We start from the raw sequence: 23,292 nt of genomic DNA, 5'->3' as shown, positions 1-23,292 counted from the left end.
AGGTCCTGTTCAAAATCAGCTGATGCATTCATCGGATGGCCAGGGATACAGCCCCTCAGTTCCAGGATCGTATCCGCATCAGATGCTGGCGAAGGTTCCTCCACATCAGGCTTCTGGACAGTATAACTATAGCAGCTCTCAGAATGTTTCTCAATTAAACAATTATCAAGGACCTGGGCAGACTCTCAATAGACCACCAGTGGCACCTTTCTCTGGGTCACCAGTACAGCAAACAGGTCCTGGTCCACAAGTGCTGCCGCCTCCGTTGCCAAACTCAGCTGCTATATCATCTGCTGGTGGCTTTCCTCCTGGAGCAAGCCCACCAGTGCTCTCAAACTGGCAGTATGGCCAGACCCCCGTGAGCCAGCCCGGTGGGTCTCAAACAAGCCATTTGGCTCAGGGGACGGGGACAGGGTCAGCTCAGCCACCCTCGTCTTTATCAGGAAATACAAATCCTCCAGGAAGTTATCAATATGCTGCTTCTCCGGGAGGTCCTCCGCTGCAGAACAGCTACATGAAGCCAGGTAACCAGAACTTTTGGATATTTTGCCAATGCTTGTTTCTCAGCCTCCTTTTTTTTAATAAAAAATAGAATATGGAATTGACTCTTCAGCAGCATTTTGCTTGTGGAACGAGATTGTCAAAGCAGATACTTTGAGAAAATGCCCGTCACGAATCCTGGGGTGGTTTTTTGAGTTAGAAATGGAAGTTCCATGCGCAGGTCAGGCAACCTCTGAACGGTGTCTGGTCCTTTTGGGGAGCTGTGTGTGGGTAATGCTGTTTCTGGGACCATCACCGTTCCCTGGGGTGGCTGGTGGAGCCAATGCTTCAGTCCAGCGGGGACTTCACGGTTGAAAATTGTAGTCCTGTTTAGTGAATGGGGGTTTTTCCCACTTAAAACTCGTTAACTTTTCTGGTAATCACTAAATACAAGTAGTTCTCGGAACGGCATCAGTCAGGTTGAGGCAAAAAAACTTGAGCACAGCCTGGAAAGAAAACTGAAATATTCTGTGCCACTGAAATAGAGAACAGTTGAACAGAAAGTTTCCTTCCTCCAAACTTGTAATTTTCACCACCTAATAATAATTGTCGGTCTTCAAAATGTATTCTGAAAGCACGAGACTCCTGTTCCTGCTGCTTGTGTGCTGGTATTTACAGTGGGGAAAAGCTTTTCTAAGGTTAAATAGCTCTATTATGCAACTTGTGGGTATTGCAGAAACAAAGTTAATACTCGAGTTTCTCCTTGCCAAACTGCTGCTTGTTGTTATAGAGGTTTTTCTAAATGAGCATGCAAATAGAAATATTTTAAATGTTAAAGCAAATATTTTTTTTTCTCGTGAAATGCTTTTAGCCTCATTAGGGATTTTTCTTCATGTTAGTTTTTTGTTATATGCCTGACTAATTTTGTTACGATGTTCAAACTCCCTTAAGCTCATAGAATTTATGAAACACTTTCTGGCAGTTTATTGGAATAAGCAATTAGTGCTTTGGAGTTAGTGAGGAAAATGCTGTGAAATTTTGGAAAGTGGCATGTGAAATGAGAGAGAGTGTCTGGAATAAGAGAATTTTTATATCCAGTCAATGGGGCATCCTCCTGAGCAACTTCCCTGGTAGTTTTTTGTAGAACAGCGATCGCTTTTAAAATAAATTTAGCTCATTTGATGATCACACTCATTCCGAGAAGAAAGGTCTGCCAGCTCCCTGCCTGCACGGCCAGCTTTGGCCAGTCTCTCCGATCATCATCTCTTCCAAGTTCTGATAGTGGTGCCTGCAGAGAGTGATTATTAATTAGCTTTGTGGTATCAGACACTAAGTGAACACACAGATAACTTCACTGGATGTGATTTTTGGTTTTTTCTTTCCTTTTTTGCTTTCTCTCCTCCCTTAAATGTGACCACACTGTGCAGGCTCATGAAGCTGCCTTCTTTATGTGGTAGGGAATTGGTCATTATACTTTCATATATGGCTTCCAGGCTTCTCTTCTGTTGAGACCTGGGCAGTTTTATCTTATGGAAGGCTAACTTTTATATTAAATACATTGGTGTCTTCCTAGAGTTAATGGGCAGTTATACTGACCTCTGGAATAATAGGGAACCACGGGGTGGAAGTGCTCTTAGGATCTGGCATTATTTGAAGGGAAGAAAAGCAACTGCGTTTCTAAATGTCTTGGCTTGAGAAAGTCCTAGAATTTCAAAATAGAAGCAATTAAAAAAACTTTCCTGTGACTTTTAACAGGGAGGGTTTAACATTGCAGGGCAAAACACCTTGCACTGGCACAGCCAGTTTATTCAAATTGCACATTGTTGATGCTTTTCCAAGTGAAATCTCTTCACCAAGTCATTTGAGTAGCTGTAGAATCTGTACGTTGCTGGTTTGTGTCGGATTATTGAAGTGGAAGATGAGCATCCTGCCAGAAGGAATCTGTGTAGACTCCTACTAGTTCATTATTCTGTCTGATATGGGGCTGTACTATATAAAGGCCAGGCTTAGTAATTGAAGTTGGGATGCTTTCTGTAGCTCTTGTACCAACAAAAGGAATAAAAAGCTGAAAGAGATCATGGATAACAGCTACAGGAACCCAGTACGAGAAGAGCATACGAGAAACAGTCTGAAGTTGTGACACCATCTCTTCTACACACGTTAGGATTTATGTATCTCATGGTGTTTATCATTTGAATGAGAGGAATATTTAGTGTTCGATCTGTGTGATTTTGTAACAACACTTCTGTGACTTTTTCAACTGGGTTAAATTCCTCCTAAAAATTAATCTCTTGACAGGCTCTGCACCTCCACCAGTGACTCAGCCTTTAACTCCACTCCACCCCCCTTCGAGGCCACCGTTAGGACCCCCACCAGTTGGTGGCCCGCCTTTAATTAGGCCGTCAACACTGGCAGCAGGAGCACCTAATACACAGTCTCTGCTAAATTCAGCTACAAATCGTGAAGGTAAGAAATAATTTGCTCTTTTTGTTGAATTTGAACGCTACAATTCGCTCTAATGTGCAACCTTTAAAGTCAAGTACACTTGTTCTATTAGACACTCAAATAGTAAAATCAATACTAATACAGCGTTCATTTATCTGAAAGGAGAAGGTGAGGACCTGGAAGAAAGTAAAGTATTTCTTGTTGCCAGTTGCTACTAAAACAAAAATAATTAACACTTCAAGATAGATTTTTGAAGTGCTATTTAACACGGCCACGTCTCCCATAGTTGCCATCTCTTTTTATTTTAAGTTTCTAACATGATATTGAAATTCTGATTTCTCTGCGTCCTTGACTGTGGTGGAGGAGATAATTTGTCTGTGCCTTCCTGTATTGTTTTTACTCTGCAGGGAAAGCTAAATTGTGAACCCTGCAATTCCTTGCCTTATTCTTACCTTCCACGTGAAATCTTGGATTTGCTCCTTTTCTGGCGGTTGTTAGTAGAGGCTGTTAAACGTGAGCTGTTGAAGACAGATACCTGCCTTTCTCGGTCTCCTGTGGGCCCTGCACAAATGTGCCATTGTTTTAAGAACTCATTGGGGCTCTGTATCAAACCACCTGCAGTTGTATCACCTTTGGTGCCCGTGCTGGATGGGGCCGTGCAGTAGCTGCCAGTTTTAATTTTCCAAACGTAGTTTGTTCTGTCAAAACTGTCAGTTCCTCGCACGTTCAGATTGATAGTTTCTGGTATGTGGTAGCTGGGTGAGTACAAGAATAGCATATTCAGATTTAGCTTCGTTTTGAACATATGAAATGCATTAAAAACTGGCTTCGCTTAGAAAGTCTTTTCTTCATAATGAAGGGAAACATTTCCAGGTCCTGGGAGAGAGAGAAATGTTTAGTCTGTGGAGTAGGTTGACTGGTGCGTACTAGCAAGACTCAGGGTATGATGTGAGTTCCTTTCATCGGGTCATCTTTGAAGGTATTAATGATAATAAAAAGTAAATTGAGCACCTGCTTCCCCTTAGCAATAGATAATTGGTTTCGTATATTTAGACCTAGCTTACAAAACGCTGTCCTTTGGGAGCACCCTCTCAATTTCAAGGTTTTTCTTATCTCGGCTGGAATTTGTATCTTGACTGGTATGTGACTGTAGCAGAACTGTTGGTGTTTGGGGAACAGCACTGGACTAAGCGTGTAAATTAAGGGAATTTGATGTTTCTGTGAAGTATCAGTGGAAAAAGGTCTCGAAGGAACTCAGTACCTAAATTCCAAGGTTCTTTGAAAACTGCAGATACTTCCTCTGCTGAGGAGGAAGTGTCCCCTGACATTTTACTGCATATGAGCTTGGAAGTTATGGCGAATCTGTAATAATAAAAAGTAAATTGAGCACCTGCTTCCCCTTAGCAATAGATAATTGGTTTCGTATATTTAGACCTAGCTTACAAAACGCTGTCCTTTGGGAGCACCCTCTCAATTTCAAGGTTTTTCTTATCTCGGCTGGAATTTGTATCTTGACTGGTATGTGACTGTAGCAGAACTGTTGGTGTTTTGGGGAACAGCACTGGACTAAGCATGTAAATTAAGGGAATTGGATGTTTCTGTGAAGTATCAGTGGAAAAAGGTCTCGAAGGAACTCAGTACCTAAATTCCAAGGTTCTTTGAAAACTGCAGATACTTCCTCTGCTGAGGAGGAAGTGTCCCCTGACATTTTACTGCATATGAGCTTGGAAGTTATGGCGAATCTGTAGTAATCTTAAAAGATCATTCAACCTGAAGTTGAAAAAAGATCATAGGGTTTTATGAATGTCCTTTGTCCCTGTGTGGGAAAGAGGCCATGACGTATATTTAATTCAGTTTCCTCCTGGGACAGAAACAAAGTAGATCCAAACTGTGCTGATATTAATATTCATCCAGCAAGAAAGATTTCTTTGCAGTTGCCTCATTACAGCTTCTTAGTAACTTGTGAAAATTTGTCCTGGGACTGTGTTTCTCAATAGGTGATCCCAGCTCTGCTGCCAGCGACGGGTCTGCGGTGCAGAACAGCTACGATGCCATAGAAGGTGGTGGCCTCATGGGTAAGGCTTTGGGATTAAAAATGTTTACTATTACCTAACTGGTTTTTAAGAGTCGGGGAAAGATACAAGTTTAGGCATTTATGTGTAGTAATCTTAAAAGATCATTCAACCTGAAGTTGAAAAAAGATCATAGGGTTTTATGAATGTCCTTTGTCCCTGTGTGGGAAAGAGGCCATGACGTATATTTAATTCAGTTTCAAACAAAGTAGATCCAACCTATGCTAATCTTAATATTCATCCAGCAAGAAAGATTTCTTTGCAGTTGCCTCATTACAGCTTCTTAGTAACTTGTGAAAATTTGTCCTGGGACTGTGTTTCTCAATAGGTGATCCCAGCTCTGCTGCCAGCGACGGGTCTGCGGTGCAGAACAGCTACGATGCCATAGAAGGTGGTGGCCTCATGGGTAAGGCTTTGGGATTAAAAATGTTTACTATTACCTAACTGGTTTTTAAGAGTCGGGGAAAGATACAAGTTTAGGCATTTATGTACAAGTGTATATGCTTGGTTCCATGCCTGTCTTGAAACTAAATATGAAATTTGAAGTCTTGACAAGTATGGTAAAGTCCTCCTGGGACAGAAACAAAGTAGATCCAAACTGTGCTGATATTAATATTCATCCAGCAAGAAAGATTTCTTTGCAGTTGCCTCATTACAGCTTCTTAGTAACTTGTGAAAATTTGTCCTGGGACTGTGTTTCTCAATAGGTGATCCCAGCTCTGCTGCCAGCGACGGGTCTGCGGTGCAGAACAGCTACGATGCCATAGAAGGTGGTGGCCTCATGGGTAAGGCTTTGGGATTAAAAATGTTTACTATTACCTAACTGCTTTTTAAGAGTTGGGGAAAGATAGAAGTTTAGGTATTTATATACAAGTGTATATGCTTGGTTCCATGCCTGTCTTGAAACTAAATATGAAATTTGAAGTCTTGACAAGTATGGTAAAGGAGTTAAGAGCACTTGGCAAAATTGAGAGTGGTTGTCACTTGTTTACACTTAGAAACTAAACACCACCAAAAAGCCCTCCTGCTGTATTAATGCACTGAGCAAGCTACAGTTCCTCAGCAGTTCATTTTAACTCTTTGTCTGTCTGCCCCTAGCAACTCCACATCCTTCTCCTGCACCCCCAAATCTCAAGATGAACAGAAGTGTTGGATATTCTTACCCTGCCTTACCTCCGGGCTACCAAAACACTTCTCCACCCGGAGCACCAGGAATACAAGCATCTGCTTTGCAGTATCCAGATGGATCAAAGCATTTCCACCAGGTAAAGATTGTCTGGTTTTTATGTCTTTTGCTACCCGTGGCGGCGTGTGGTTTAAAGAGAAGTGAGGGTTGGGGGTGTGTTGTGCATCTTGGGGTGCTGCCCCCGTGCTTCACTGTTTGTTCAAGGTGATAGGCGTAGCCTGGAATTAATGCTTTTGCTGGCGCCTTGGCACCAGTTTGGAAAAGCTGTGGGCCAGCTCTTTTGCAGTGTTCTAGCCTTGAATCTGGTCCAAATATTTCTCTTAAAACTCTCAGCTGCTTTTGGCATGTTTTTCTTCCCTTGGGTTGCTGTTGTGAGCTGAAGTAGCTGAACTTTCAAAGTGAACTGACCACATTTTCGCCACCAAACCTTTGTATTTCAAGAGTTTTGGAGCAAATATATGCTCATTTTTACCTCTTATTATCTTACCTGCCTAAGTCCAGTTTATGTAACAAGTAGTATTTCTGAATATATCATTGTAATACAGTGGCAGTTAATACACAAGCAAACAAATAAACATTGGAAGGGAAATATGTTTGCTTTTTAAATGAACTGTGGGTTTCATCCAAATAATTGGTGTTAATTTCTGAAATTTTATTTGACTCTAGCCTGCCCTGGGCACTAATCACTTAACTGCATCGATGGCTGGCCTGAATCTACAGCAAGAAGGATTAAAACCTGTGAATCTTCTTCAAGAAAGAAATATTCTTCCTACGACCCTCTTGAAGCCTCCTGTCCCAAACTTGCATGAAGAGATCCAGAAGCTCAACTGCAATCCTGAGTAAGTTCATAAATCTGTTATAATTCATCAAAATAAGCAGAAGTATACATTCCTACTTGTAAACATAACTCTTCACAAAATATTTCCTTAATTTTGTGGGTAGAAAACGTTGAAAACAGGTTTCACAGTGTTAGGATAAAGGCGGTAAGTGGTTTAAACTTTGAAGTGAGGAAAATCATCTGTGTAGAAAGTATGAGGAAAAGCACGTTGCTTGCAAAGCAGCTACAGACAGGTACAATTCCAAAACTTTACAATATGGCTGGCAATGAGTATGATTAAGAAGAGATCTAAAATAGGAGTTAACTCACCTGAGTGAGGTCTGCCAAAAAGACTGTGAATGGAGAAACATGAGTGACCTCGGTATTGAAATAACCGTTTAAAACAATGGTGTAAATGGAATGTGCCCAACGAGAGGTGGCTGGTTGGTTATTTGGGTCACCTCTCTGAGGAGACCAACCAAACGGGGCATGACCTTTGCAGGTCTTTTTTTGGTAGGTAAAGGAAATAACAGCATCTCTGTGAAGTTGCTCGTACGAACAAGCTGGGCTGGATTTACAGAAATACTGTGCACATCTGCACTCTGTGGTCTCCACCGAGTTCTGAAAGTCCCTGAAATGACTATAGGGTTGTTTACAGTTCTTTTTGTGTAGTTTTAAGACAACTTTTTAAACTTTGCTGGTTCAGATTTGTATATAAGGCCACGTCAAAATGATATTCCAAAATAACACTCGGTATATATATAGATTTGGTGCAGCTTTGAACATTGTTAGGCTTAACTTTGACTCGAGTGACTAAAACGATGCTCAGTTCTGTGTAAAGATCACATGTATAAAATAAGAATTCAAAATATGTACTGTGGGTCAAGCTCAGACTAAATCAGAACAATTTGACAGAGTTGGAGAAGATCCTGTATTTGGAAAAGGAAATTCACCATCACCAGCTCTAGAAAAATATAAAGGATGCTCTGTGCTACTGAAATCATCGTTTTATTATCTGAAAGCCTCTGAAAATAACCCTTTGTCCTCCATGTAGGTTGTTCCGCTGTACCCTGACTAACATTCCTCAAACTCAGGCCTTATTGAATAAAGCCAAACTTCCTTTGGGGCTCCTGCTTCATCCTTTCAAAGACTTATCGGTATGACAAATGTTCAAAACTTTAAATGCTGAAATATCAACTGTGTCTTTACTGGAGTCCAGAGCTGGACAATGAATTATAAAAGAAGGGCAAGTGCGTTGGCTAATCTTGGCCCAGAAGAATTACCCTGATATCTTACTCTGTTCCATACAGATCATTGTAATTTTTCTGAAATTTTTCTCCCTGCCATTTTTAAACTTTCAAGCCTCAGTTAATAAAATAAAACCCTCCCAAACCTCAAAAAAACAGAAGCTTAGGGTCAGCACAGCACTTGGAGTGTGACAGAAGGCAACATTTTTAAATTCCATAATAGCTTAGCTAGCTTATCTTGTCACATATCAGTTGTAGTTATTGATTTCCTATACCAAACCTAGTACTAATTCTTAACTTAATTAAGAATTAGCAAAGTTAAAGGGGTTTGGATGTCCTCAGCTAGCCAGGAGATTTTGTGAATTTAGCAGTGCTTCTTTTAATGTGGTTTGGTTTTTTTTTCTGATTTTTGATCTGTATTGGATACAGGACTTGGTCTTAAACCATCAATGTAAAATTCAAAGCTGTAGAGGCTTGAAAGGGAAACCTTTGTAGTCAAATAAGTTAGAGCTCAGTTCCAACCAGACGTTTTCTTAAGGAATTGTCAGGGGGTGCTGGGAGGGTGCAGAAATACCTTTTGCTTCACCAAGTGTGCTTTGGCTAGGAAGCACGGTGTGCATGATGGCGTTATTGTAGCTGAAGAGCTGGGGTCTGGTGATGCTTTAAAACAGGAAGCTTTTCTTTTCCAGCAATTGCCTGTGGTCACTTCAAGTACCATCGTGAGATGCCGTTCCTGCCGGACCTACATTAACCCTTTTGTCAGCTTTCTAGACCAAAGGAGATGGAAATGCAATTTGTGCTACAGAGTGAACGATGGTAGGTTTGAAATGTGCTTATTCCTGTAAACTGCTAAGGTTTACTTTGCCCAGCTTCACCTTGGAGACTGGAATATTGGCCCTATCAGTACTAGGGATGGTCATGGGTCATACTGGGGGTGGGAGACACAAGAAGTGGTTCCTATGGGCAAAGCCTGTGGGGTTGGTAATGAAGCACAGTGGGTCTGAGCCTGGTGACAAAGCAGCTGCCCTACCTAGTGTAGTTCTCCAAGAAGTGCTGCCCAACAGGCACAAAAGAGCTGATAAATTTGTTTTTAAATGCACTTCGGCTACTACTAGTGTAAAGTAATAACATATAAACTTATCTGCATAGTTCCTGAAGAATTCATGTATAATCCTGTGACAAGAGTTTATGGAGAACCTCATAAAAGACCTGAAGTCCAGAATGCTACTATTGAGTTTATGGCTCCATCTGAATACATGGTAAGGCTTTATTTTTTACCCTCAGTTATTCTCTCCCTTTGTTTCATTTCCAGAGGGAAGTCAGAAAAAGCTTTGTTGTAAAGGCTGCTTTCCAGTTTAGCACAACAGTTGCTGCCTCAAGGAGCATGTCTGAGAAGAACTTCAGATGGTTCTCCATTTCTAAACATTTATGATGTCAGAGTGCTTCTGTATTTAGAATATGTCGGTGTTTGTAGGTCTTCTGGAAGAAAACTGCAATTTTAGAATTGCCCAGTAAGAGACAAATGCGTTTAGAATTTTTAGCGATCAGCTGATTTTAGAATTGCCCAGTAAGAGACAAATGCATTTAGAATTTTTATTCTATCATCTCTTTTAAGAGTTTAAACTTTCAGTGGAATGAATAAACCAAATCTAATAAATGTAATTTTGAGAATTAAAGGTATTTTTTTCTTTGCTTAGCTACGTCCACCTCAGCCACCCGTGTACCTCTTCGTGTTTGATGTCTCTCATAACGCAATCGAGACGGGATACTTGAACACAGTCTGCCAGACCCTGTTAGACAATCTTGACTTGTAAGTACCTTTTCCTTAGAATCTCCTATTTTCATTACTCTTATTAAACTTACGATAGACGTCAACACACCAGTACTGCCTGTCAAGAAGAGAAATTTCCTGGTGTTGGCCACCAATGGCCAATGTTGTATTTATATAGAGTGAAAAGCTGTAGTCTTCTGTTCCATCGCAGCTGCACCAGTATAAAAGGTAATTTGGAGGCTTGTTTCTCAGTTTGGCTCTTTTCTATCTGCTTCACCAATCCCCAAAAGAAATAAACATCATGTTTATGATGTCTTTTGAGCTATGTCTTTTAAAAGCTGAAATTTAGAAAAGCATTTGCTGAAATTAATGCATACATCTAATAAAACTTTTCATAAAATACATGCTGTTTGAACTTATATAAATGCTGCTTGGTATTTCGCATCTTGTTTCTTCCTTTTCTTTCAGTTCTTATTGCCCTCTTAAAAAATTTCTTGAGTGTCTGCTGTGTGACTCTACTATAAGCTCCTTTTTTGTTAATTTTTTTTCTCCAAAATGACTTAGTCAAGCTGTTGCAGTTTTGCTGTTAAGCTAACGACTTGGTAACAACCTTGGACAGGTGCAGTGGATGCTTAAAAAAAAAAAAAGAAAGAAAACCCGCAGAAATGAAATTTCATCTTGCTGAACACCATATGTCTCCTTTTTAGGCTTCCTGGGAACACTAGAACAAAAATAGGCTTCATAACATTTGACAGAACAATCCATTTCTACAGTCTTCAGGAAGGTCTCTCTCAGCCTCAGATGCTTATAGTTTCAGATATTGAAGGTGTGTAAAAATCAGTCATTAGTATCTACTAATGAGTGCTGGGTTTGGCAGCTTTTAAAAAAAAAAAAAAATATATATATATACACATGGTGTGAGTTTCTAGATCATGAATCTCTGGTATCTACTAATGAGTGCTGGGTTTGGCAGCCTATTAAAAAAAATATATATACATGGTGTGAGTTTCTAGATCATTAATCTCTCTAGAAGCAGCACGTGTCTGTGTTCATTTGTGAAGCCCCTGTGTCTGAGCAATGCTGTGGCTGTTCATGACTTAAAACGTGAAAACAACATTCTTAACTTCTCATTTAATTTGTACAATTGTTTATATTTCTCTTAAGATCCCAAATATTGATGCTTGGTAAATATATATAAATATTGCATGGTGACTGATGCTTACTGCTTGTTCTTCTGCCTTCAGTTTCAAGGCACCTCTTGCTCTGTGTTATGTAGGGCAAGGCAGAATGAACACTAGAAAATCCTCATTATACATTTTTACTTAATAGTCTTGATTATCCTTCAATCAGAAAAAAAAAGTCCACATAATTATGTTTAAATGGGTTTACACACTGATACTGTAGGATTTTTTTCAATCAGTGTAATGGTTGGCAAATACAATTGGGGGAAGCTTGATGTGTTTTTAAAAAATAACTTAAACACTTCTTTTTTTTCCCCTCCAGATGTATTTATACCAATGCCAGAAAACCTACTAGTAAATTTAAATGAAAATAAAGAGGTAAGAACTATCTTAAATAACTAGTGACACTCTCACAGTTTGAGATGCTTGATGATTTCTGCTCTTTAACACCTACAGTTCACATGCCCAGTTTGAGGTGGAAAAAAGAGGTCTTTAAATTTATTAATGTGACTGTAAACATTCACCAACCTGAAATGAGACAACACTTGACTTTTATTAGGGCTTTTTCTTTGCTATTTTAATATTAGAAATGTTAATACTTGTTTGTGTACATTCAGCAATCAGCTCTATAAAGAAGAAAGCTCTTAATATTTCTGTTTTCTCCATTGCAGCTAATTCAGGACCTGTTGAGGACCTTGCCACAGATGTTTACCAAGTCCCTGGAAACTCAGAGTGCCCTGGGGCCTGCGTTACAGGCTGCCTTTAAACTCATGTCCCCCACTGGAGGGAGAATCTCTGTCTTCCAGACACAGCTTCCCTCTGTGGGAATGGGAGCGCTGAAGTCCCGGGAAGAGCCAAACCAAAGAGCAACTGCAAAGGTTAGAAAAGGAAAAAAAAGGTTGAGAGACCCGAGTGTCCTGTTCTGTGGGTGTAGGTTGCTCTGGAATTGCCTGTTCTGGGTTAGTTTTGAGGTTCTCTTGTTGAGTTGAAGTAGTAGAAACAACAACAACAAAAAAACCAACCAAAAAAACCCCAATCCAACCAACAAAAACCAGATTAATGATCTGATTTTGTTTTTTTTTTTATTATATCACTGTAATCAGTACCAGATTAATGATCTGATTTTGTTTTTTTTATGATATCACTGTAATCAGCGATGGAGAATCAATAATTAGTGTCCCCAAAATCAGGCTATAAATGTGTTAATCTGTTTGAGTTTCCTTTTTAATTTGTAATACTCCATTGCATTAACAGGACATACATCTGACACCATCGACTGATTTTTACAAGAAGTTGGCCTTGGACTGCTCAGGGCAACAAGTTGCAGTGGATTTATTTCTTCTTAGTGGACAATATTCTGACTTGGCTTCTCTAGGTAAGTCATTTTTAGCTGGTTTGGGGCTTGTAACTCCTGGCAACAGGCAAATAGGTAGGATCCACATTAACGTTTAGTATAGGAAATTGATTTGAATATATCTAGTATATCAAGATGCAAATTCATCCTTGATGAGCAGTGACAGTGGATAGAATATAATCTTTCAGTCTTTCCTGATTTAACCCAGTTGGTTAAATAGTCTTCCTTAGTGAGTGTAAACTTCTTTAGAGTAAGCTTTGTTACCATTTTAATTACTTTTTCTTCATTTAACCAAACTTCCAAGGGACAAAGTACCTGTAATTTCAGGCCAATGAACATCTGAAACTGCAGGTATACCTGAACATAGAGTTGTGTTATACCTGTGTCTCTATATGTCGGTCTATAACTGTGTAACAGAGTTATTTGCATGTGTAAAGAGTTTAGTAATTAAAGGGAATATTGCATCCAGCTGCTGTATTTAAAGACCACAGTCTGCAGCCTGCCAACCTGTGCTGGTTCTGTTTCAGGTTGTATATCGAGGTATTCTGCGGGGAGTGTCTATTACTACCAGTCTTACCATCATAAACACAACCCTGTCCAGGTGGAGAAATTGCAAAAGGAACTGAAACGATATTTAACTAGAAAGATTGGCTTTGAGGCTGTCATGAGGATAAGATGCACCAAAGGTTTGAACACAGTTTTTTGGATTTTTAGGGAGGGCGGAGGGGAAACGAGTGTTTGCTGTTACGGGAATGTTTTGTTTGGTATTTTGGCTGTTGTGTAACTGCTTGAATGGTTAAAAGAACAGAAAAGTAAGATTCAGTACCAGGCATGAGACTATTTACTAAAGACTGTATTTGCAGAGTCTTTGCTGGCATCCAAGTTCCATTTTACAGTGGTTAAAACTGGAAGTGTTGTTGGATTGCTATTTCAACAAGGGACTGGTTTTATAGCCTAGAGACTTCCTCCTATTCTGCATTGATTTGATTTCCAAATTCCTGCTTTACGCCAGGCTTTGTGGATTCTATGGATTAGTTGTCTGTTTGGGATATATACTTTTCCTTAAGATCCTTTATTTCATTGAGAAGGCTCTTAACGTTCTGATACAGAGCCATCTGACAGTGATGGCAGGTGTGTAAATTCTCTCTGTACTTCAGGACTATAAAAACCAAACCTGATGGAATACAACGCTTATCTTGTAGGTCTTTCCATTCACACTTTCCATGGGAACTTCTTCGTACGCTCTACAGACTTGCTGTCCTTGCCCAACGTGAACCCGGACGCGGGATACGCCGTGCAGATGTCAGTAGAGGAGAGTCTCACCGATATGCAAGTCGTTTCTTTTCAGTCTGCTCTCCTCTACACATCCAGCAAAGGTAAGAGACACGGGTGGTGGCAGCTGCCTTAAGGACAGTACTCACATGAGTCTTTTTGTGTCCATTTACCAGCTGCAATTCACTTGCAGTAACTTAAACTATTTAATCTCATATTGAAAACCCAGCTCTGATGCATTACTGTATGTTACTGATATTGTGGCTTCCTCCAGACCAAGAAGTTTCTTGGGCAACTTAAGTTCTGGTCTGAACCAAGAACTAACTGTTTTTAAAAGCTACTGGAAATGGCCTGTTTCACCACATGTATGATAAATTAGATTAAATCTTAGTGGTGGTGGGTTTTTTTTTTTTGCTATTGAGTGAACAGTGGCATTTTTTGGGTTGTTTTGTAAAACAAAAGAAACGGCCAACAGGTTAGGGAGGTCATCCTGCCCCTCTGCTCTGCCCTGGGGAGGCCCCATCTGGAGCACTGGGACCAGTTCTGGGCTCCCCAGTTCCAGAAGGACAGGGAACTGCTGGAGAGGGGACAGCAAAGGGCTACAAAGATGATGAGGGGCCTGGAGCATCTCTCTTATGAGGAGAGGCTGAGGGACTTGGGTCTTTTTAATCTGGAGAAGAGAAGGCTGAGGGGGCATCTGATCAACACCTATAAATACTTAAAGGGTCTGTGTCAGGAGGATGGGGCCAGTCTTTTTTCAGTGGTGCCCAGGGACAGGACAAGAGGAAATGCACTCAGACTTGAACATAAGAAGTTCCGTCTCAACATGAGGAGGATCTTCGTTGTTTTGAGGGTGGCAGAGCCCTGGAAGAGACTGCCCAGAGAGGTGGTGGAGTCTCCATCTCTGGAGACATTCAGACCCCACCTGGACATGTTCCTGTGGGACCTGCTCTGGCAGTGGTTGGACTAGAGGACCTCCAGAGGTCCTTTCCAACCCCGTATCATTCTGTGATTCTGTGAGACTAAAGTTTTCTTTTCTTACAGGTGAAAGACGGATTCGTGTCCACACAATGTGCTTACCTGTTGTAACAACACTGAGCGATGTCTACCTCGGGGCAGATGTACAAGCCATCACTGGGCTGTTGGCCAACATGGGTAAGCGTGATAGGAGCTTATGTATGGATGATATTCCTAAAGCTCTGAGCAGTAATCCTCTGGGAAGTAACATTAGAAGAAAAGATTCCCTCTTTGAAGAGAGCTTTCGAAGTTGCAAACCTAAGAGTTGGAGTTTCTTAATGCTTAAAATATCAGTACAGTTTTATGTAGTCCCCTGGGCTTAGTCTTAGTCTGGTGCATCGTCACGGGCCCCTGGCTCTCCTTCTGAATCACTTCTCTTGACTTCCTGTATGGTGCAGTAGAAGCTTATTAAGATGCGTGGAGGAAATGAGAAAAGTGAACATACGCGACTGTATTCTTACCAAGGGAGGAAAAGCCTCTTATTTGAGCTTTTTACTCTATTTTTAGCTGTGGACCGATCGGTTTCTGCTACCTTGAGTGATGCTCGGGATGCCTTGGTCAACGCAGTGATAGATTCGTTATCCGCTTACCGTTCATCGGTCCTGAGCATTCAGCAGCCTGGGCTCATGGCCCCCCACTCGCTGCGGCTCTTCCCCCTTTACGTACTGGCGCTCCTAAAGCAGGTAAGAGTTAAAATGAAGCCACACAGGAGGATGATTTGTCTGTTTGCCACGTCAGCCTGAAGGAAAAGGACATTTCTTTGACGTACAAAATAGCATCTGCCTTCTCTTTTGGTATTCTTTTAGGACTCAAAATTGAGAAGTTGCTTGATTCAGATCGTTTAATAAAACCAGCCTTCCTGCAATTTGCCATTAGAGCACTGAGATATTTTGCAGATTTGAGAACTTTTTTTTTGGTTTTTTTTTTGTTTTTTTTGGTTTTTTTTTTGTTGTTTGTTTGGGGTTTTTTTGTTTTGGTTTTTTTTGTTTTTGTGGTTGGACTCGATGATCTCAGAGGTCCCTTCCAACCACTAAGATTCTGTGATTCTGTGAACTTATTCTTGCACAGGTGAAGTTCTCTCAAGATAACAGCTCCATTTCTCTGCACCCCAGAATTTGATGACTTGAAAGGTCAATGTAGAACAAAGCCTATTTAATTGTTTCTCAGGCCAGGGTAGATAACACATAGTTTTACAGGTGGTGAATATGTGTTTTTTTCATCTTGGAGCCTGGTATGTTATGAAAAACGGAGGGATTTGGAGAATTTTGTGGGGCAAATGTATCAGGGTAATAACGGACAGGCCACCTTCTCTTGCCTGCTGAGGAGAGCAGCAGGGGATAGAGAAGATGTTTATGGGGTGTTATGAAAAACGGAGGGATTTGGAGAATTCTGTGGGGCAAATGTATCAGGGTAATAACACCTTCTCTTGCCTGCTGAGGAGAGCAGTAGGGGATAGAGAAGATGTTTATGGGCTATCACTGAGGAGAATGATCTAGTTGAGAAGAGGGAGCTCAGAAGTGTAGACAAAATCAAAAGCGTAAGTGGTATAAGCAAGGGAATAAGAAAATTAAAGACCCTGACTAGTGTAGAGAATGTGGCAGGGCACTGGTGGAATGCTTTTTCAAGAATCTTAATTTCTGTGCATTTCTGGAACTGTAGATCCACACAGCAGTTCGGTGTGGATTGAGAGAGAGAACTGGCTGCCAAAGAGGTAGTTGGCTGCCTGTTCTTGCAAAAGGTTTAAAGCATTTCACAATATGCTCAATGTAAGTATTTTTTGATTGGATTTCCCTGAACTCATACCAGAAATCATTTTAAGTGTTGAACAAGCTGCCTTTCTGTTCTAGAGGGAATTTTCTGATTCATACCTCTTGATAAGGCATTAAACAGCGTGTTGCTACTGCCACGTTTATATTGACTTTTGAGCTTTTTCATGTAGAAGACTCTCTAATTGTTTGACCCAGTCAAGTGGGAGAAGTGAGCCTTGTTTCACTTATAGCTGGGGCTTCTTTGTCCCAACAAGCCAGGACTGTATCTTTATTGTAAATCCAGAATTGCCTAGGATTCTGTACATTGAAGCTAATTGTAAACTGCTGCAATATTTAGTCTTTTAAATCCTATCAAGTAGCACTGTTGAGGTGTATGTTAGAAGAGGTGTATTTCAGGATGCTTTTGTCTCAGCTGTAGTGCTCACTAGAAAGGATTGATGGTACAAGGTCACGGTAAGTTCTGAACCCAGAAATGGGAATAAGGAGAATTGTATGATTTGTATGAGAAGTAAAATAGCAGTGGTGAAGTACCATGTTTTGAGAAAATACTTATGGCTCAACTCTTAAGATTTCAACGTAAGTTAGAAATAAGCAATAGATGGTGTGTTACATTCAGCTTCTCTCCCTTTGCTTTCACGGTCAAATGAAATGCCTGTTTGTTTGCAGAAAGCATTTCAAACTGGGACAACCGCGCGTTTAGATGAACGCATTTTTACCATGTGTCAAGTGAAAAACCAGCCCCTGGTGTACCTCATGCTGATGACACATCCCAGCCTGTACCGCGTCGATAACCTCACGGATGAGGTGAGTATTTGCGTTGCTACGTGGCCTGTTTGTCCGGTCCCAAAGGTTGGTGTGATGTGAAAATAAATCTGTGTTAAAAACCTCACAGGTTTTCCACAGAAAAGCTACGTAGCTAAAATTTACTGATTTGTATTTTCCCATTTGTTGCATTTATGTGTTTGTTATTTGGGATTGGATTGATGAATTCTGGAGAGGAGCTGTGCTCTGGCTATGGAGGGATAGGGAAGACTTTTTCTAACTTATTTCACTTTTTGCTGTGTGTCTTGCACTATAAATCACATGTACGTAAAGACAGTGTAACATATGCTTTAACTTTTTGTCCCTCTGTAGCTTCCTTTAGTTTAAAATGTCAACGTAGTTCTGTGAACAGTGAGAGAATGTTTATGTAAGAGCCTGAATAATTTTAGAAATCACATCTTTTGTACAGAACAGATCTGATACTCCAATTCTAGAACTCATTAACTAAGATGAAGTTGATGGAGTACACCCTCTCTAAATAAAATGCTGAGATTTATTAGTAAATTATGCACTTGAAGTGTGACTTGAACTAAACTGAGAAAAAGGGTCCAGCTTTACTATTTGGTGTGATACATCCTGTTCTCATTTGACCACCTGTTCTTGTGCCTGTTTCAACACATCAAGATGTGAACCACTGGTTTTCTTTTTGCTTTTTCCTTTAGGGGGCTCTGAACATAAATGACAGAACTATACCTCAGCCACCCATTCTCCAGCTGTCAGTGGAGAAGTTGAGCAGGGATGGTGCTTACCTTATGGATGCTGGCTCTGTAAGTTCTGGGGTGATGGTCAATTAAATTTAAAAAAATATCCAAATTTACTTGACGCTTTCTTTCTGAGAACTCAAAAATGTGTAGGAGAGTGCTGAGGGGTGGTTTTGCATTGGATTCATGTTGGGTATCTTTCAGGTAATGTTTCTGTGGATCGGGAAGAACTGTGGGCAGAACTTCATCAGCCAAGTCCTTGGAGTTCCAAATTATGGCTCAATACCACAGAATATGGTATGTATCAGTTTGCTTTGCTGTACACCAGGTGCACGGTGCTGCCAGAATATTATTCTCCTGAAAACTAAAATACCACTATTCAAATAATAGTTATTATTCACTATAAATCCAGAATCAGGACAAGAAATCATTTAGTTTCTTCAGGCTAAAACTTTCTAGATCTTCCCATGAAAGCAGAGTAAGGAGAGGCTGGCAATGATTAAGGAGACTGGACTAAAACTGTACATCACAAAACATACTTGTCTGGGTTTCTCTTAAACCTTATGAGGATTGACTTGGGCTATTTTAAGTGTTCCTTTTACTGTTTTAATCTGAAAATAATAATATGTATGTATTAATGATACCCTTTGCCTCTTAGACACATCTCCCAGAACTTGAAACTGCGGAATCCATCAGAACAATATCTTTCATTTCTTGGCTGAGAGAACAGAGACCTTTCTTTCCTATACTATATATAGTAAAGTAAGTGGTTTTTACCTCTTTCTGCTTCTTTAGGCACCTCTTAACAATATGTATTTGGATAATTTGGATATCATATACCTAGCTTTCTTAATGGAAGTTTTAGCAATGGTGCATGCTGTGCCTAAGATTTGGCAATGGATATGACTCGTTATGAGTTGTCTCTAATTAGAACTTCTACAGGCTAAAAAAGAACAAACATCATAGAGCAGTCTTTGGTTGATGTCAGATAAGTGAAGTAAATCCTGATAAGTGCACTTGTTAGGATTAATCACAAAGGTATTTGAGAACCTCTTTCCATATGTTTTAAGCTCTTGTTATATCTCACCTCTTGACCTGTAACTTTATGAATGCATTGCACTGTAGATCTTACCAAATGTTTGTTTCACTTATATTTTCATTTTTAAGGGATGACAGTCCATTGAAATCAAGTTTTCTGCAAAACATGATTGAAGACAGAACAGAATCAGCCTTATCATACTATGAATTCCTCCTTCATATACAGCAGCAAGTGAATAAATGAAACACTAGCCTTTGGCTCACCTCTTTAAGGAAAGATTTTGCAGTAAAGAACGATTGTGCTTGTAATGTCTTCATTAAATCTGTGGCCTGAGGCAGTTGATGAGAAGTTCTCACTGTGATTTCAACGAACTAAAGCAAATAAAGGACCACATCTGAGAATCAAATGTGCAACTACGTAATATTGTACCTTAAAAAAAAAAAAATCAAACTGGTGGAACTGGTTGAGCACCTTTGATTTGCTGCAAATCATGTTTTTACTGTAAGTAGTTGCAGCATGAAGTACATTTACAAAGGCAATACTGAAAAGGTGAAATACATTTTGTAAAATAAAGAGTTCTTTGTTGTTCAAAATGTATATTTCTGTAACTCTCTGCATATTTTTTTTTTTTTTTTTTTTTGCTGCTAGATATAAAAACCTCACAAATACTGATCATGATTTGCAGGGAAATTCTTTCTGAGTGCATCCAGTGATTACAGACAGAGCATCTCAGTGTTCGACTTAATGCTTAAAGTAGCAATGAAACAACTGTTCATTGTGAAACGAACAAAAATACTTAACGAAGTGTAGAATCCAGTGCTTTGGATTGGATTATGGCTAATAGGACTAAAGGTAAGCTTAACCCGGACACAGAGGGCTGAATTTGTTAAAGCTTTTAATAAGTCAGTATTCTAATTAAAAAACTAGTGGGGAGGAGCAGGCCCTACGTGAGACACATTTGAAAAAGTCAGTGGCTGAGTCAGCAGCAAAAGCAGCCTGAGGTAGAGCTTGATTTTTTCTTCTTAATTTCAGTCTGTGAATGGGGAGGGAGGGGAAGGGCGAGGAAGGTTCTCTCCTGGGTTTTTAGGTTTACGTCTAGTCGGCTTTTAGCTCTTGTTTACATTAACTGAAAGTTAAGCCCCAAAACTCTGGTGTGATTCTGAAGTGAGTTTGTACGACAGCACCTCAAACCTCCTGTTTTGAGACAACGTTGAATATTCTGATGTTGAAATTGGAAAATAAGTTATTTTTCTAAAGACAAAAATATTATTGTGCGTTTGAAGATTTGTTTCGGGTTTGAGTCATGCTTGAAGTTTGCAAGAAATTGGGTTTTTTTTACTGCAGCTGTGTAATGAGCCTAGGTCCAAAGCCAGTGTGCACCAAATAAGAGCTTTAAATGTACTCTCAGATCCCTGCCAGAGCTGCAGATGGAAGCTGATATTGGACTTGAATTGAAAATTGATATACAAAAATATTTCTATAAAAGCATATTGAGAATTGTTCCATTTTGGAGATGAAGCTATCATTGAGCTACCAATGTAAAGAGTATTTAAGTTACTGTATCCTTATGCCCCTGGAAGTGTTTCATATGGAAAAATCTTGGTTTACCTTGGTGGGTTTTTTTTGTTTAACAGTGCTAAACTTAAAGGTCTTGCAAAACTTACTTCCTGGGGCAAGTAACTTGAACAGGTGAAACACTTACAAGTGATCAAACGTACTGTGCTGAGGCTGGTGAACTCTCACTCTGTGATACAAAGGACACGGTGGGGGAGTCGTGTCCTGCCACTTCAGGCTGGAGCTGCAGGTGCTCGTTCAGGAGTTGCCTTATTTCAGGGGAGGAGCTTCTTTTGGGAAATCCTTCTTGTCGCTTGAGCGCAAGGAGCCGATGTTCAGAACAAAGTCAAAAATAGCATGAAAAGATTATTGTAGAACCAATTTAAGCTTCCCTGTCTGCTGCCTCCGTAGCAAACAGGAGTATATTTACTTGAACAGCGTTTCAGAGAATTGCACAGTTTCTAGTCATAATGAAGAGGGGTTTTTTTTAAGTTTTGACAGTATGATTTTTTATTTTTTTTTCCTGGAAAGGAGTCTCTTCATTTAAATCATAAATGGAAGCTATGCACCTGCATAGGTTATGACTTAAAACTTGTGTTTTACATATATTATCACTCAGATGTTGAAAATCATCCTTGCATCTAACAGCCCACCCAAAGTCTGTTTCTTACTATGACTCTATTTTGCTACTATATCCCTTATTTTATTTTTCTTTTTAAAAACGTAAATGTTGGAGATGGCTTCGTTGCTTTATGTGCACCAGACTAATGGCTCAAGGTGTCGGTCTTTGTGGCAATTAACAGCTTGGAATTAGAGTCCTTAAGTTTTAGAGAGCAAAACATTTTAAACAAGAATCAGATGAAACCCTCTCGGGGTTCTCTTCACTTTGGAAGAATTTCTGTATTGACCTTGGTTAGTTTATCCCTGGCAGTGGGAAGGGCCTGCTTGGTCCCCCTGGTATTGCTGTAAGGGCAGGACAGGGCAGAGGGACACACAAAATACCTACAATGTGCCATTTTTACCTACAATTGAAAAATGAGGACACTGAAGATGAACTGCAAAAATAGGCAAGAGTGGCTCTGGTATTTAGATCTCAGCACGACAACTCTACCACTGCAAATGTACTCTATTTTTCTAGTTGAAGACTTTTTTCTTTTTTTTTAAGAAAAAAAAATCTATTTCTGTATTTGACACATTAGTGTTCAGCCAACATTGTTACCATCCATTTTACTTTGCTTTCATTATCGTTTTTAATTTAATATATTTGAGTTGAAGTCCACATAGACTATGTCGCAATAACTAGAATGATTCACTTTTATTTAGAATTAATTTCTTAGCAGAATTTAATCAAAGATGCAGAATGGCTGTTAAATAAGGGACCATTAAATGTGATTTTAAGGTTCTGTTTACTATTATGGATGTATTCCTTATAGTAAATTTAATTTTGTAAAGTAGTGTATGATATTGTAATATTAAATCTTTGTTTTCTGAACTCAAAACATTTGATCTTCAGTATGAAGTTATAAATCTTCCCCCTTCTGAATTTGAGACAGGATTTACTTGTCCTCCTTTTTACAGTTTGTAATTTTCACTGTTTTATTCCTGTAAAAAGTCATTTGTAACACATGCAAATGCTTATTTTATCTGTGCTAATTTATCAGATTTGGCTACTCAATAAAATTAATTGAAAGAACTCATGCAAGTCCATCAGTCCTTTCTTATAAATAAAAATAGAATAGTGCATTTGATCAGTCGAGATAAATACATTGTACCAGCAAATGATAAATTCTACTTTTTAGCTAAAATCTAGTGTTTAGGTGATAGAAACTGAGAGGGAATTTGAGAAAATTAGTTACAGCTAACTCAAAAGTGTTTTTTTTTTTTGTTTTTTTTTTTTGCTGTTGCTGGCTTTTTTTGTCCCTTCAGAACATCTCTGTCAGTCAGCATTGTAATTAAGTCCTACTTTGGGGTTTGTTCTCCCAGTAAGCCCACACTGGGCTGGAAGTTGATCTTAAGAGACAACTGACATTGATGGTTGGAATTTAGCCTTCAGCAGCGTTCCCAAGATGGTGATCAATTTTATTGTAGGCAACGCTGTATCTTCATTTAACATCCTATTCTTTCAACACCCTTTTTTTTTTTTTTTTTTTTTTGGTAAAAGTCACTCCATCTTTCGCTTGCCAGGTTTGATTTTTTATGAGCTGTTGTCACTGCTGCTTCTGGTCCATCGTACGTAGGTTAACGCATGAGCTTGGTACTTTGACTTCTGCATTTAAGTTTTTGAATATGGAATTATATCACTCTCTAAATCACTTAAGAAATATTAATATTAAGAAATACTGGACTTGTCAGCATGCAGTTTTTCCCCAGTCCAGTTAACAACGTGTCCTCCTGCTGCTGCTGAATTTCATGGCTCTGGCTGCAGCTCGGGGTTGGACCAGGCACCATTCCCAGGTCTCTGGAATTCCTGGGATCCTGAAGCCGAGTCCCTCCTTCCACCTGAAGTGCCTGAGGTGGTCTGTGAGTTACGGAGAGCACGAGTCCTTTGGTGTCGAGGATGTTCAA

General features: G+C 39.7%; 1 protein-coding gene across 1 annotated transcript; it reads left to right on the top strand.

The window, feature by feature from the left end:
- SEC24A (SEC24 homolog A, COPII coat complex component) lies at positions 1 to 22,424 on the top strand. The gene is made up of 22 exons (XM_014948204.1): positions 1 to 524; positions 2,779 to 2,946; positions 4,923 to 5,000; positions 6,096 to 6,262; positions 6,850 to 7,022; positions 8,055 to 8,157; positions 8,937 to 9,063; positions 9,397 to 9,506; positions 9,945 to 10,057; positions 10,726 to 10,844; positions 11,522 to 11,577; positions 11,871 to 12,077; positions 12,454 to 12,574; positions 13,081 to 13,239; positions 13,756 to 13,929; positions 14,870 to 14,980; positions 15,350 to 15,525; positions 17,278 to 17,415; positions 18,096 to 18,200; positions 18,339 to 18,431; positions 18,793 to 18,896; positions 19,302 to 22,424. The coding sequence occupies exons 1-22, from the start codon at positions 23 to 25 to the stop codon at positions 19,414 to 19,416; spliced, it is 3,219 nt and encodes a 1,072-aa protein (XP_014803690.1). The 5' UTR covers positions 1 to 22; the 3' UTR covers positions 19,417 to 22,424.
- Positions 22,425 to 23,292: the final 868 nt, after the last annotated feature.

This window comes from Calidris pugnax, unplaced genomic scaffold (genome assembly GCF_001431845.1).
Source record: "Calidris pugnax isolate Ruff unplaced genomic scaffold, ASM143184v1 scaffold27, whole genome shotgun sequence".
Classification (NCBI taxonomy): domain Eukaryota; kingdom Metazoa; phylum Chordata; class Aves; order Charadriiformes; family Scolopacidae; genus Calidris; species Calidris pugnax.
This window is presented reverse-complemented; position numbering and strand designations above follow the sequence as displayed.

What these genes read in the sequence shown, in the direction of transcription:
- SEC24A (XM_014948204.1), top strand. Translation starts at nt 23, where the DNA reads ATGCATTCATCGGATGGCCAGGGATACAGCCCCTCAGTTCCAGGATCG. An exon ending in GAGGATAAGATGCACCAAAG is followed by an intron (nt 13,240 to 13,755) that starts GTTTGAACACAG and finishes CTTATCTTGTAG; the next exon opens with GTCTTTCCATTCACACTTTC. An exon ending in TACTGGCGCTCCTAAAGCAG is followed by an intron (nt 15,526 to 17,277) that starts GTAAGAGTTAAA and finishes GTTTGTTTGCAG; the next exon opens with AAAGCATTTCAAACTGGGAC.